This window comes from Marmota monax, unplaced genomic scaffold (assembly GCF_021218885.2).
Source record: "Marmota monax isolate L192 unplaced genomic scaffold, Marmota_monax_Labrador192_F-V1.1 WCK01_AAM20220418_F8-fsc00251, whole genome shotgun sequence".
Classification (NCBI taxonomy): domain Eukaryota; kingdom Metazoa; phylum Chordata; class Mammalia; order Rodentia; family Sciuridae; genus Marmota; species Marmota monax.
In genome coordinates, this window is record NW_026694546.1 from 481,716 (window position 1) to 498,709 (window position 16,994).

A 16,994-nucleotide genomic window follows, 5' to 3' on the forward strand; every position below is an offset into this window, starting at 1 on the left:
TGTATACATATACCAGTACCCAAAATATAATGATTCATTATAAATTCTGTACGAAAAGATTCCAAAATTAATAAAGCTTGTTAACTTTTTAAGCTTTGTGTACTTTATTGACTTGAAACAAAATACAAATTCATATCATGAGCATTTTTTCTGTCCCATGCAGAATCATTAGTATTTGCCTACTGATTTGGAAAATTGTAATGTGGCTTTTTAAAAAATGTATCTCGTACCGTTATCCATAAATGTCTAACACATTATGACTTTAGTAATCCTAGAATGATGTATGGAATTGAACTTGCAGCCTAAGTAAATCATTCTTTACAAAATGTGGCTATCAACTTTCTTTCTAACAAAGTGATAATGTGATGAAGTGGTTAAAAGAAAACTCACTTCCAAAAAAATAATAAGTCAATACCACACACACACACACACACACACACACACACACACACATTTCAACTCATTTCTCAAGCAGTATGTCTTAAATATAAAGTTTACTTTAAATACAGGGGAGCAAGGAATTTCTCATTCAAAAATGACATTAACAGCACACCACGTAGATTCTTGCTATTTTTAGCTAAAATACAAAGAAAAAAACACAGATTTTTATAGGAAAATCCACATATTCCTGAATAAGAAACAGAAATACATCTTCATATCAAAATCTGGCGGAAGTTGTCATATGCTACAAAACAAAGATAAGAATCCATAAGAATAAGGATTGTGCCTCAGACTTTGCCTCATGAAGCAGATATCAACTAAAAAATCAGATAAACATTATGACTATTAATGTGAATTGGCTGAAAAACATAAAATCTAATCATGTGCTGCTTAGCAGAGACAAAAATACCTCAAAGTGGCACACAAAAGAAGCTAAAATGTAAAGGATGGGTATTGAGAAAGTGATGACCCCTATACAAATATCAAAGAATTCTAGACACCACATATAGCAGTGTAATTGATACAATTCTTCAGGTGCACATTTTAGAAATAGGCATCAGTGTTTAGCCATAGAATTTTGATGTGTATGTTGACCCAACAGTTTTATCTCAAGAAATTTTTCAATTTTCCACAATCAGTTGTTCATATTTAAGCTGGCTACAGTAGCACACACCCATAATCCCAGTGGCTTGGGAAGCCGAGGCAAGAGGATCACAAGTTCAAAGCCAGCCTCAGCAATTTAGCAAGACCCTGTCTCAGAACAAAAAATGAAAAAAATGTCTGGGGATGTGGCTCAGTGGCTAAGCACCCCTGGGTTCAATCCCTGGTACAAAAAAAAAAAAAAAAAAAAACATTTATATGAAAAAAGTAGGAAAATATTTTCTTACAGGGAGGTTTATCACAGTATTCTTTAAAAAGATGTCTATCTTCAGAGGTCAGAAACATGGCCCACTGAGTTAGTTAATGGGGTTCTCCTAAGGAGCTTTATGGGAAGAAGGCCTTTTCAGCCCAGCCCAGCCCAGCTACTACCAGCCTTCTCTACTCTGCTTATTCATGTTGAGATGGTCTGAACCTTCTACATGCATCCCAAACAGTCTCCCACACCAGTGTGGGCTTCTCACCAGGAAAGGAGTGTCTTGCTTTCTATCCAGAACTTTGTACTTGTACAGTGATTATTTTATATTGTATCCACCTAAAAAATAAATATTAAAAAAAATAAAAGGAAACACACACACACACACAGCCTGGATATAAGAGGAAAGAGATACAATTAAAAAGTCAAGGAATTTAGAAAATAGCAATGATAATTTGAATTCAAATTGTTAATATGAGCACATACAACATAAGTATAAAGACTTCCTAGTTCTGTCCTCAGAGGAAAACTAGAAACACTGACACCTCAAAAGCAAAATTTCCAACCTTGATTTCTAAAAATCATTGCTCCTTGACAGAAACCAAGAGAGCCTATAATAGGAGCCTAAAAAATCTTGCTTATACACAGCAAAAGCTTGTTTGAGTTAATGGGGTTGTGTTAAAAGGTCACAGGAATTTCTTGACAAAGTCCCACTGGCCATATTTTGGACAATTTGAGCATGAAGAACAATAATACCTGCACTTGAATTAATAAAAATTCATGATTACAGAGTAAAAAATAACAGAGAGGAAAAGGAAAATGATTTGTCATTTAGATGATCAAACTATGAAGATAAACAAGAAGAGTCTTGCAAAAATCAAGGTAATGGTATCTCTAAGGAAAGAGGGGAGACCAAACTCATGGTTCAGGTACTTCATCTTATCTACATGTTTTATGAAAGTTTCTGTATCTATCCTATTTTTAATGAAGATACAAAAATACGAATGATTTAAATCTCCCACAAAATTGACTATTTAACCAAAGAGGCTAGAAAGAGCAAAGGTCTTTCATAGTTGATGGAATTGCAGTTGATTTTAAATCCTCTTCCATTTGCTCTTCTTTTTGCTGATTTTATACAATAAATGTGTACTACTTTAGTAGCACGCAGAAAATGAACCTATAGTTTTACCCACTACACATGCAATGTACTCAAAGCTGGCAAAGCCTACACATAGTAGCACAAACTTTGCGTCTATCCTTCTTTAAAAATCCAGTTATATGCACCTCCATTGTTTTCTCACACTCTCCTTTCTGCTTAAATCTTTCCAAATAGATATCACAGAGGCAGAGATTTAGCTACAGATGAAGCACAACTCTTTGAACAATACACTTGAAATACTTGGTACAGTTCTGAGTTTCAGCTCCTAAAAATATAAGAAAAGAAGATATAAAATGGATGAGAAGGGACTGCAAAATAATGAGGCTTAAAATTTTTCCAGTACCATCATATATCGAGGACTCATCTTAAATTCTTCAGGGTTGATGGCACATTTCTTAAGGAGCTTTAATAATATAAATATCTCATCGCTGAGAGTGAAGTTCATTTTTGGAAACAACCAAAAACCATCCAGAGCCAAGTCTGATGAATAAAGTGGTTGATCAAGCAGGGAAGCTACTTGTTGGTTAAAAATGAGGTGCCATTGTAGAGTGATGAGACAAAACAATTGAAACTAACTCAGAAATCATTCCAAAGTAGAAATCTTCATGCATTTTTAAGCACTCTTTGTGAGGAAAATAAATGAAGACTCTTCCCAAGTGAGTACTTGGAAAGAAGACTATTTCATGAAAGACTATTTTATGATTATCATTCCCTAACAATTACTCTCACTGAATGAGGATATAATGACCTCAGAACCCTCACATCCTCAGAACCCTCACATACTGAGGTCATCACTTATCTCCTCCCAAGAGAAACCCTCTCATGTGGCACCACTGTACTGTGAGCTTGTGAGACCCCTCCCATCCTATGAAATGTTGTTTGTTTATTTATTTACTTATTTATTTTGGTGGGAGGTGCTGGGGATTGAACCCATGGCCTTGTGCATCTGAGGCAAACACTCTACCAACAGAGCTATATCCTCAGCCCCTATGAAATGTTTTGAAAGTCTGTCTTCTCCCCCAAGAACTTGAGTCTAATCACCCTTGATGATCAACTCCCCCACAATGTATTTTAATTGGGGGATGGTGTCCCAATGTTTAAGCCAACGTCTTCCATTCTCTTATTAATGCAAACCAGTTAAAAGACTTGTAGAAAATCTCTGGATTGGGTGATTCTCTTTATAATATCATTTTCACTCCTGAAGTCATTGCCTACCTAGAATCTTCTCCCAGTGGACTGGGACCTGGTGACCAGAGGAGGCAACATCATTCATACCAGAAAATATCTCTCTCTAGCTTTTGACTCTGAGCCTATTTGTCTATTACCAGTGATCAAGGTCACCCATAACTCAAGGTAGCCTTTCCAACAGGATGCTCAGAGGCAGAGATGGGAGAACACCAGCAAAAGACGGATCCATCAGAGTCTCAGAGTCTTTGGGATTCTAACAAGAAAACAGAGCTCTGAACTGTGGCTGAGTTGAACAGAGTAAGATCAGACTAGGTTTCTGTGGCTCCATTTCCTCTAGTCTATAAACCCATCAAAGCAGACTCTCCTGACAACACAAATGAACAAAATAGGTAAATCCCAGCCTAACGATTTAGTTTCGAGCTTTTAAAAAGTGAAGTAAATCCCAAAAAAACAAAATAGAAAGGAAGGGGGTGAGGAGGGTAAAGGTTGTAAAAACCACACTAACTGCACATTTCTTTAACCAGGCTCAGTGAGCACTATTGATGAAACCTGGTTCTAGTTTCAGTGGGAAGTGTGAATTTCAAAGACTCCCTTTTTTGTCAAACTAAGTTTATAAACACAGCTATTTGCTAATAAATGTGACCTTTAAATCATATTACTCTAAACACAGACTTACTCTGTATACAGGCTGGGGGGAGAGGGGGAAGGGGAGGTTTGAAAGGGAGAGAGAACGCCCAGAGAAATACCTTGAAGGAAACAAACACCCCTCTTCTCAGCCACTCAGATCTCAAACAAACCTTAAATGGCCATTTCTGATCAGGAATTTCACCCATTCTTTTATTTATTCAACAAATTTCTTTTTAATCTCTTGAGTACTAATGATGGAGGAGGTTCTAGGTGAATACAGTAAAGGTACAAAAAAAATAAGAAAACACAGACATGGTCTTCAGCAACTTTGAACATGCAGCCATAAGCTTTCCATACTGATAGTGTTGATTATGGTGGCATTTAGGAAGTATGGTGTCTAAGGAGTCTGTATTGAAGGGGATGAGATCTCTCTTACCCGTGATGGGAAGGACGGGGAAGGCTTTGAAAAGGTTGATTTTTGAGTTAGTCCTGTCAGGATATTTATTTTTTTTTTCCCAGCCAAACAGCAGCTTTATTAGGGCGCTGGATTCTTCACATACCTTAATATGCTCGGAAGCAATCCCTAGGGTGCCTGTGGATGCCTCCAGCATTTGGGACAATACTGTGTAGCGTTTATACTGGAAGGATATAAATAAAGCTTCGGTGCACAGGCTCTCAGGACAGGGCGCAGGTTAACACTGCCACGTGGATATGTCACACAGCTCCAGCTCTCAACGGGAGTGGGGGGGTTTGGCCAAGGGGATAACTTCGAAGTGACTGAAACCGGGGCTGTCACCGCAGATGCTCAGGCCCCGATGGCGGAGAAGGGTCTAGGGCTGTGGCTCTGTATGGCCCTATCGCTTTGCCTTCATCTGCAGGTACCGTCCTTTGCCTTCTTCAAAGCGCTTTTTCTCATCCTCGTTCTCGGGCACGAGCTGCGGTACAGGCAGTGACTTGCCCTCCTGGCTCAGGGACACGTAGGTGAAGAAGGCACTGGCTGCCCGGTAGCGTTTCTGGGAGTTGTCCACCACGGGGTCGGCATCCACCAGCACCTCAATTTCCATGGACTTATTGCTCGTAAAGGTCATGCGCCCGGAGATGGTGATGACGCAGCCTTTCCGGATCTTGTGAAAATTGATGGCGTCCACGGAGGCAGTGACTATGTTGGTCTTGCAGTGGTGTGCAGCAACAATCCCAGCCACCTTGTCCATGAGCTTCATGGTGACTCCTCCATGCACGAAGCTGTGCAGGGTGCAATCCGAAGGCCCCACCAAGTGGATCAGGCTGGACTGGCTGTAGCTCACGGTGTTGGGCTCTGGGTTCTGGACGGGCTGGACAATGTCCCCATTCCTCCACTTGGTCTCCATGCGCTCCAGCTTCTGGGCTTCATACCGCTTCCGGCCTTCCTCCTCCTGCTCCTGCCGGGAATACACGACAGGAGGCACCTCCAGGACCTTGTCCACATTCTTCAGCGACAGGGGCACGTACCACAGCGTAGCCTTATTGGTCAGCTTTTTGGTACCTGTGAGGATGTTCTCAGACATCACGTTGACCTGGACCTCCACTGAGTGCTTGGAGGTGTAGGTGATCTCCGCGCTGACGTGCGCCAGCTCCCCAATGCACAAGGGAGACAGAAAGTTAGTGCGCTCCACACGGGCCAGGGCAGCCACACAGCGCTCCCCGTTCTGGCTATTGCAGTGCCGGGTGCTGATGACGGCGCCCGCCTCCTCGATCATCTTCGGGATGGTTCCGCCGTGGACATTGCCAGCCACATTGGCATCATCTGGCCGCATGATCCGGCAGATCTGGATGGCGGACGGCGTCTCGGCCGCAGGGCCCGACATGCTGGCGGCGGCGGCGGCGGCGAAAGCGACAGAGGCGGCGGCCGGGGGCGGAGGGAGCAGAGCGCAGGTGTCCGGCGGGCCCGGCGCGGAATCAGGATATTTATTCTTTTGGCAGACTGAAAAAAAACTTAGAAATCATTCCAAAAACAAGCAACGTGAATACAGTTAAGGAGCAAGAGGAAGTGGGTTAGTACAGTTATGTACCACACACCAACATTTTGGTCAACAAGGGGTCATATATGATCATAGTCCTCCTATACAATTATATCCTGTTATTGTAGCCATCTTAGTTTGTGTAAATATATTCTGTGGAGTTCATGAGCTGACAAAAATATCTAACAATTTATTTACCCAATGGTATCCCTGTAATTAAGTGACAGATGACTAGATTTATTAATCACCTAATGGCCCCATGTGTTCAAGTGACTCTGCTACCTCTCAGGTCAGGGGAAAGTCAAATTATATCAAAGCAGGTTGTTATATTGTTTGGAAAGGGAAGGTTCATAAACTCAAATCGCTGAGGACCCAAAGCTGCATACAGAAGGAAGTAGTAAGTTAGAAGGTAATAAATTATTCTACAACCAAATACCATTTAAAACACCATTGGCTCCTTCAAAAATATTCTGTGGTCTCTAACCCAAAATATATACACGTAGAGGGGGGAAAAGGTAGTTGGAAATAATTTTGTAAGTATTTTGAATGTCAAAATTAGAAATATATAGTTTGGGTTGAAGACCTCGAAAGTCATTAAGCATCTTAGAGTAGTCATAACTTTGAGTGATGTTTGGGAAATTAATACATCAGCAAGGGAGACAAGTAGATCAAATAGTGGAAGATCCAAGGAAAGGGAAAAAAGTACTTCTTGGACACAGGCTTTAGCATTAATGTACGAGGTAATGTTATCTTTACTGTTTTTCAATTCCCTAGCAAAGTCTCTTACAGGTTGAGCACTGGTCTCTAATCCAAAAATCTGAAATGCTCAAAAACCTGAAAATGTTTAGTGGTGACATGACACCACAGGTAGAGAATTGTACACCAAGAAACTTTGTTTCATGCACAAAGTTATTTAAAACATTGTATATAATTACCTTCAGGTTGTTTGTGTAAGGTGTATAAGAAACATAAATACATTTTTTGAGTGCAGTGGCTCAGACTTCTAATCCCAGCAGCTTGGGAGTCTGAGGCAGGAAGATCGTGAATTCAAACCCAGCATCAGCAACTAAGAGAGACTTTTAACAACTTAGACCCTGTCTAAAAATTTTTAAAAACTTAAAAAGGGCTGGGGATGTAGCTCAGTGGTTTAGTGCTCTCTGGGTTCAATCCCCAGTACAAAATAAAGAAAGAAAAGAGAGGAAGGAGGGAAGGAAGGGAGGAAGGAAAAGAAACAAAGATATTTAAAGTTTAGATTTGGGAAGTTTAGATATCGTATTATATACATATGCAAGTATTCCTAAATGCTATCATTTGTATCTTTAGCATCCCTCAAAGGCACATGTGTTAAAGGATTTGGTCCCAGCCTGTGTTGTTATTAGGAGGTGATAGTAACTTGAGGAAGTGAGACCTAGAAGAAGGAAGCTATTCATTGGGCTGTGCTCTTGAAGATTTTGTGACCCTAGTCTTCTTCTTTCACTCTCTTTTCGTTCTAGATGCCATGAGATAAGCTACTTCATCTACCATGTGTCCCCATCATGATGTAATACCTCACCCCAGGCCCCAAAGCAATAGGGCCTACTGACCATGGACTGAAACTTCCAAAAGTGTGAACCAAAATAAACCTTTCCTCCTTTTAGATGATTAACTCAGGTATTTTGTTACAGTAACAGAAAGCTGATTAGCACCAAATCGGACCAAAAAGAATCAGAAATCTAAAACACTTCTGCTCCTCAATATTTCAAATAAAGGATACTCAAGCTGGATTGCGTTTCTTGTTTCCTTTCATCATTTCTTTAACTCTGTCAGTAGTCTGTTTAATTCATTCTGTCTTATTTTTTCATCTCCTTTTCTATCTAAAATTTGTGTCTGCCTCTCAGAATAATGGTCTTTTATACAATAATCTCAATCTTTTACATATATGAACTAACTTAATAACAGCTCTCTGAGAAAGAAAACTGCCATCTAGTGCCTAGAGCAATGACCCAGCACCTAAATAGCAGGTGACCAGTAAATGTCTGTTAGGTGGATGCCCATCTTATAGAACAGAAAACAAGAGAATGTAGAACTTAAGTGAATTGCTCAAGATCCCAGTGTCATTAATTTCTGAAGCTCAATTTGGTTCCCAGACAGAAGAATCTTGATCACAATTCTGTTTCAGTTGTTCATTTATTTCAAATATGTTCTTATTTTCCCTTATCTATGCTATTTCTTTCTCTCTTTCATTTATTAAACCCTTTCGTCATCATAACTCAGGACTTAACAATCCTTCTTAATTTTTAGTCAAAAAATTAAAATATGCCTTAAATGTGCCCAAAATTCAGTGATGTTAACTACCTACATTTTTTGGCTGGGAGCCTTTGGTGTGTTTCTGTACCTTGTAAACTGAAAACATCTTGGGTTTGATTTCACCTTTTTTCTGGATCTTCATCTCATAAATGATGGGGGGAAAGGTGTCTGCATTTCTGGGTTATAACACCTGGAATCATAAAAACAGTTCAATGAGACACAAACAACAGATGGATTGCTTCTCCGAAAGGTGAATGAGAGAAAATTGGCTAGAATTCCAGCTCCAGTGTGTCTAACATACATCAGAACGTGAGCGTGCACATACACACACACACACACACACACACACAACCAATCTCTGTCTGCAATTAGTCATCTACCATTATCTGTATGGTAAAAATATCTGTTTTCCTACCCTTGGCACTCTTGGGCCCTTAAATATAAAATTGATTACATTCTTGGTTAAGTTTTAAGTTTCTAGAGGTTCCTAGCAATTCTATGAGTTGTAGGTATTTGGTATTTCTTCTTCCCCAATAGATTATATAATACTTGATGAGAAGCATTTTCCATGTAGCTATTTCCCTCCCACTGCACCTGCCAGCATATGCTAAAGCATTTAGGGGATGCTGAATAAGTAAATGCTCTATGCACAACACACACACACACACACACACACACAGAGGATTGTATGCACACAGGTGTGGCCTACTTCCTGTCACACTCCAGTTATTAAAATTTTATTTTGACCCTAGATGTTTCTCCTCTGTTGACTGATTCTCTTATAAAGGTTTCGTTAAGTAGAAAGTGAACATGTTAGCTTTTCACTTAATAAGCTCGTTACATTCTCTAATAAGCAGTTTCCCTTCTTTTTAACTCGGTTGAACCAAAGTTCACATAGGCCATGGCTCTTTCACAGGCTTCTGAAGACAGAACCGATGGCAAGCAAGTAAGATAATAACGGTATATACAACTCATAACTATAGAGCATCAAGGATTTGTCAAACAATGTAGTCACTTCAGGTAAACACAGATGTAGTTTCTTATTCCTAAGAAACTCTTAGACTTATCTAAGAAAAAAAAAAGAAAATAAACTTAAGATAAATCAATTGTCTGAGACTGTAAGTGACAAGTAGCTCAGACAATGAGGACTACACAAAATCCACAGAAAGTTTTCTATGGGTCAAAATGATCTACAAAGAGCTTCACAGAACTGGAAATTTACCTTTAAATACTTATATTTAAGATCATCAGGAGGTAAAGCTTTTGCCCCATTTCCTCTTTGTAGGATGATGTTTTATAGATGGCTGCTTCCTCATGTCACTTAGATGACGAGTGTCACTTATTCAGGGTCACCTTCCTTAACTGCTAAATCTAAGGAGTCATCCAGTTATCTCCTATAGACCACCTAGATTTGAACCCCTCTTTAACACTTATTCTCTAATATTTCTTTCTAAAACGGAAGTTCCAGAAGTGACATTATTTTGTTCTGTGGTGTTCACAGTTCCTTGGAGATTGCAAAAGGTGCTCAATAAGTTCTAGATAAATACATAACAGGCAGATGGCTAAATGGATTGTGAAAATGGCAAGAAAAGACCTGTAACAGTTAGAATGCAAAGAATAAATCTGACAAGGTGTCAACTCCAAACTCAAGTGGAGAGGTTAGATAAAGGAGCAGTGGGGAAATCAAATTAACAAGGGATATAAATACGCAATGCACAGATTTAGAACTAAAATATCAAATAAGCATATGAAACAGATACCGCCTCATGAGTTATTAAAAATGCTAACTAAAATAATTAGCATAAAAATCGACAACATGTGAAACTGACATTTAAAGCCCCAAATGGACAGTAATTCTCAAATTCAGAATTATTTCTGGAGGAAAATATGCTTCTAAAATCCTGAATAATCTATATATCCCTTGACGTAGCAATTCTACACTTAGAATTTATCTTAGCAAATAATTGAGCAAAATTGAGCTTCAGGCATGTGAATCTCAGGACTGTTTATAAAAATGAAAAATTGAAAACTGCATAAATGTGTCACAATGGGTAATTAGTTTAATGGATTATGGTATGCTTCTGCAATAGAATACTATATGTCCATTAAATAGGTTGTTTTAGGCATGAAAGATATTCAGAATGCATTGCTTACTGGAAAAATCATTTACAAAACTATACACACACACATTCTCAAATATATAGAACTGGACTGCCATTTCATATATATATATATATATATATGACAAATTTATGCTTTGAAAATAAGCTGAATATCCAGAACTAAAATAGTGAAGTAAGAGGTGCCTGCTGTATCTGCCAAACTTCATCTGTTTTTCTGTTCAATTATAAAATGTGGGACTAAATAGTAAGTGTAAAGAAAATTAAGCAAATAATATGTAATAATTACTAACCTTAAGAAAAACGAAAGTCATATGATAAAGAAACAAAGGCTTCCATGCACAACAGGCTAAGCTTTGAATAACATTTGCACACCCTTAATAATGCAAACCATAACCAACAAAAACAACAACAAAAGTGTGACACAACTATTCTGTGAAAAAATCGGAGGGAAGGAGTACATATTGGGATGTACTCCTTCTCCCAGAGAGAAAAAAACTAATAAATAACATCTAATGAAAAAGTCAATAAATAACAGCAAAAGAATACTATTTTGTGGATTTAGAGACTGAATAGGGCTGTTTTCATTGTAAGTATCTTTAAAATTCTCAATAATCATGCCCATAGTGATGTGATTTTTAAAAATTGAAATAAAAGTTGAAATTTTTACAGAGATTATTCTGATTTTTGTATTTAACCCGGACTCAGTAACAAACCAAGTGGGTATTTTCTGTGATTAGGAAAAAAATAAAATAAAAAGTTTCCACATAAATAGCACTAAGTTAAACAAAGACCAGGGAAGTTCTTTCTTATTTTTATTTCTAAGACAGTGTTTAAAAAGATTTTTAAAAGATACCTTATAAAGTAAAGTTCTTCCCCACTCGATAATCCAAATGGGTCCTACTGAATAAGACCAAAATCAATATGGCCCATACGTCAACAGAGGTTAAAGATCTGAACTGTCTCCATCTGCTACAGTTCCTCATCAAAGTATGGTGCTTCACAGGTTTCCAGATGTGAGACTCAGGAAAGGTAACCATGGTGCAGACAGAGTGAATAAACATCAATAGAAGAAATACTATATCAGTTCAACAAACATGTTTACTCTATAGGAGGCCTTGTGCTGGGTCTTGGAGGTACTGAGATACAATTAAAAGATACTTAAAGAATTTTAGTACATTGTAGTAAGTGCATTGTAGTAAAATAAAAATATGTACCCATAGTGGAAGCTACCCCCAAAGACTTGGGAATGTCTTCTTAGAGAAGATAAGATGAAGAATTAAGAGATGAAGAATAAAATTAAGCAATTAAGGTAGGTTTAGAATATGGGCTCTGGAGCCAAACAGAACAAGACTCTGATTTCATTTCCATCACTTATGGAACCAATAGTAAGTTACTTCATCTCTCCAATCTTTATGTTTCCTAATTGACAAAATGGTAACTACAGTTTCAAAGGTTAAGAGAAAATACATACAAAATGCCTTGTGAATAGCGGACGTTCAAAAATTCTTTTTACTTCACATTTTTTTTTAATATTTGAAGATTGAAATCATGTAGAAAGGATGGAGGCTTCCTGGGGTTTCAGAGGACATGGACAGAGAAAACTTCCATTAAAATAAAGCACCCATTAATAGAGCTAAATTTTTTCTCTTTGATAATTAAGAAATGAATAAAAGAGTATTGTTCTAGAAGTTTCTTCTTTAGCCTAAAATGACTTTCTCCACCACTTGCACACCCTTTTATGAAAAATAGGAAAAAAAAAACTTTAAAAGCAAGGTGGCATTAAGTTTAGGGGGAAAAAATCTGAGAGAAAGAGTATTATAAAATAATTTAATATGCTCAGAGAAATACTGAAATTAAAAAGCTTCCGGAAAAAGAACTGGACTGCCATTTCATCTAAGTCATCACCTATCACCCTACATTAAACCTCGCTTATTTTTTAGTTAAAAAAAAAAGCTTAATAAACTCATGGTTATGAAATACACTTGGAAGGGACACCTAATTAAAGTGCAAAAGACAACCCAGAGTTTTGTGATCAAATATTTTCTTACATGGTAAGAACCCAATGGCCTTTAAGTAAAAGCAAACCCATTCACAGAAGTGCCTCTCTCCAACAGATAACAGTACTTTCTGACCTCATGAAAGAGGAGTATTCCCCTGGCTCTCCAGCCCCACCCACAGCACCCATTCTTTGGAACACACAAAAGAGAAAGGTAGAAGAGCAAAGGTATATACATGCTGGAGCAGACATGTGGGAGCTTAGCTATTCTGCAGTGGTCACTCAAGGCCTGGAATAGTGACAGAATGACCTTGAGCAGAAAAAGGAAAGGACAATTTAAATATATATATATATATATATATATATATATATATATATATATATATATATATATATATATATTTATATATACACATCAGCTATAATATCTTACCCTGCATTTCTACATGCTATTACTGGGAGGCTGTGATTGGGTAAGATATTACAGCTTTGTAAAAATCCAGGGTAATAATCATGAAAAGAAAATCTATGGTTATGCTTATATCAGAAGCTAGGGGAGAGCTGAGGACCACAGAGGTAGATCCATGAGCACATGCCTGGCCACTGGGATCAGTTATCCAGTTACCTAGGAATTTGACTCTTGATGAGTTGCTAACTCAGAGAAAACTAGCACTAGTAAACTTCCCACTAGACCAGACACACAATACAGAAGTTGTCTCAGACATGACTCTAGCTGAAAAAAGTAGGAGACCACATCAATAAATAATTCTCTCATGAGAACCCAACACCTAGGCCTGCGTGTTTGCGAGTTCGTTTTACGCGACGTTCATGGTGTGAGAAATCGTTGAGCTGAAAAGGAATGTGAAATTGGTCTTGGACTGATGGCAGCTCTGGGCTGTTCAGACAAGATAAACAAAAACACCCTGGAGGGATTCTTTAACAGCTCCGTCTGCCCAGATTTCCAAAGAAAAATAAAGTCCCTCTTACAATCCCAAATTATAAAATACACAAGGAAATTATTCATTGTGAATGCAAACAGAAATAGCAAACATAAAAACTAGAGCACCAAAATATAACTGAAAAATAATCTGAAAGGGAATACAACATGGCATGGTTAAGATGGTTGAAGGTATTTAAAGGTCCAGAAATAGTAAGGTGGAAAGAGAATTCATAAACTTGAAGCCAAATCTGAGTACATTACCCAGCACACAAAATGAAAACTAGTAGTGATGGGATATTTTAAAAAGAAGTTAAAAGACATGGAATATAGACTGAGAAAATCCAACATGTATCTAATAGGAATTACAGAAAGAGATTAAAAATAATGGTAAGAAAAGTATTCAAAATTATAGTTGAGAATTGCTCAGATTTTTTTAAAAAGTGAATCTTGACCAAGTCTTTTGATTTTAATATTATTAAGTTTTGCTCTAACTCTATTTCTTTTCTTCTAATTCCTTCGGGCTTATCCTGCTACACTTTCCCTACCTTTGGATTTAGATTCTAAGTTTAGTCATTTTCAACCTTTTTTTCTTTAACATAGAAATTTAAAGATGTATTTCAACTGTTTCCAATAATGTGCCGGAACCAACCAGCTCACACTGGCTGGTGCGAATTGATTGTGTATTTCTTCCCAACTCCACACTTGTGTTCCCAGCTTGAAGTAAACCATGGTGGATTATTAGCTTCAGTGAGCTGATCCTGCTCTCTTTCCATTTAAACATACATACCAACTTGGGGAGTTTGTCGGAAAATATTTACCAAAATATCCCTGGCTATTTCGTAGATTTGGTATTTACATGGCATTGTGATTTGATTCTAAAATTTATTATTTCTTCTTGGTGGTTGCTTAGAAGTAGATACTTTTAAATTTTTCAAAAAAATCTATAATTTCGTTTGAGGGTATTGAACCCAGGGCCTCAGGCATCCTAGGTAAGTGCACTGCCACTGAACTACACCCTCATCACAATTTTTAATGTTTTTTTTTTTGTGTGATATCTGTAGAATTTCCATTATTTGGCACTTGTTGGGACTTAGTTGGTAATTATGCTTCATAGCAAATTTTTTTTAATTTCACTTATACTTGAAAACATATGCATTCTTTAATTCTCAGGATTCTATAAAGATCCCTATTTTCAAGCTTGTTAAGCTTGTGATTTAAATTGTCTATTATTATTGTTGAAGGATTGTTGGTTGCCTGGCCCATTATTTTTTTTATCCATCTTATCTGCTAATTACTGATTTATCAATTCTGAGAAAGGAATATCAAATTTTATCCAAGGAAGTAGAAATGTCTTGGAATATCTATATCTATCTATCTGTACAAATGTATCACATATATGTATCATTACCTAACAGATTAAAGGACAAAATTTTGGTTTTTGCCTATGGAGGCTGAAAAACTATTTAATGCAATTCAGCTACCATTCTTGATTAAACAAATATAACTATCTCCTCCAAATAAACAAGTTGTTTTAAACAAACTAAGAATAGATAGGAATCTCCTTAATTTAATAAAGTGTATCTTTCAAAAACTTCTTGCAACCAGAATCAGTAATGTCAAAAATATAAGAATATTCTGCATTCTACTTTTAGTGTTACACTATGGCATGTGGTCAACATATTAGGCAAATAAAAGAAAAAGTTTAAGTATTAAAATGTACATAGCATCTTATTCATAATGTTAAAATCCTCAGAAGACTCAAATGTCTCTCAACAGGAGAATGAGCAAACACACTGAGCTGTAAGCATATCACGGACCAGCATTCAGTCTCAGCAGAAAGGACAGATTGCTAACACAAGTGGCAACATGAATGAATCCTAAAGGGACGTTATGCCATGCAAAAGCAGCCAGTTCCAAAATAATATATACTTTATGGTTTCATTTTTATAAAATTCATGAACAGGAAAAACTGATGGTAACTGAAGGATTGTTGGTTGCCTGGCCCCAAGAGACAGGAACTGACTACAGGGACACAGAAGGTGAAAGAAGCTCTGTATCCTGACTGGGTGTTTAATTATACACAAGGATATAGTTATCAAGGCTAAAAAAAGCTGAATAATTAAGATCTGTGCATTTTATTAAATGGTAGTTATATTTTGAGTTTTAAAAAGCACAATAGATAGGAAAAGCTAAAGATTGAGAAAAAAGAAGGAAACATAATTAAGAGATGATATAATTGTTTACATAAAAGATCCAAGACAATCTACAAATAAATATTAGTACTAATAAGAAAGTTCAGCCAGGCTGCTAGAAATCAATATACAAAAATCAATAGCTATTTTTAAAATGTAATTTTTAAAGGACATTATTAACCATAGCAATAAAAACTTTTAGATGCCCATAAATAAATCTAACAAATGATGTGCAAGATTTTTATGGGGAAAGCAACAGAACTTTATTGAAAGGGGGAAAAAAAGGAAGGATTTTTACTATTTGCTGATGGGAGGGTTCAATATTTTAAAGATTACAATTTTCATAAAATTTACCAACAAATTCAATGTCATTTAAATAAAAATACCAGTAGGGGTTTTCAAAGAACTTGATAAGATGACGCTAAAATGCACATAAAAATAACAAAAATTCAAGAATAAGCTAGATAATTGCAAAGAATAAGGAGGGAGAAGAGAAGAAAAAGTGAAAGGGGATTATGTTTTTGAATATTAATATTGTATTATATAAAACTATACTGATTTAAATGGTATGGTATTGCCACAGGGAATAGAGTGCTTAGGAAGAGAACCACTTATATGTAAATTTGAATATGAGAGAGATGACATCACAAATCAGTGATATTTAATAAATGTTGTAAAGAACTCACCATACAGAAAAACACAGACCCAGTGATTTATATGGAAGAGGATAAAATTGAGTAGCTATCTCATACACACATGAAAAATAAAACATATAAACACAAAAAATAGATATACAAAAATTTCTAGAGGTTGGGGCTGTAGCTCAGTGGCAGAGCCCTTGCCTAGCATGTGTGAGGCACTGGGTTCAATTCTTAGTACTGCGTAAAGATAAATAAAGGCATGCTGTCCATCCACAACTATAAAATTTTTAAAATAAAAATAAATTTCTAAATGTAAGAAGTAAAATTTTAAGGTGTATTATATATAGCTTGATGGTATTTGGATTCTGCCATATACTTACAATATTAAAAGTAAACCATATTCAGAAAAGAAAATATCAAGACTGTATCTAAATTAAACTAAGGACTATCTATCAAGATGACAAAAAAAAAACAACCACAGGTTAAATTGGGTACAGTGGCACACGCCTATAATCCCAGGGACTCAAGCTCAAGGCTAGCCTCAGCAACTT

General features: G+C 36.8%; 1 protein-coding gene across 1 annotated transcript; it reads right to left on the reverse strand.

The window, feature by feature from the left end:
* Positions 1–4,754: 4,754 nt before the first annotated feature.
* On the reverse strand, positions 4,755–6,136 carry LOC124076653 (cytosolic acyl coenzyme A thioester hydrolase-like). The gene has a single exon (XM_046420702.2). It carries the CDS (start codon positions 6,110–6,112, stop codon positions 5,123–5,125), a length of 990 nt encoding a protein of 329 aa, XP_046276658.1. The 5' UTR covers positions 6,113–6,136; the 3' UTR covers positions 4,755–5,122.
* Between the last annotated feature and the right edge of the window lie 10,858 nt (positions 6,137–16,994).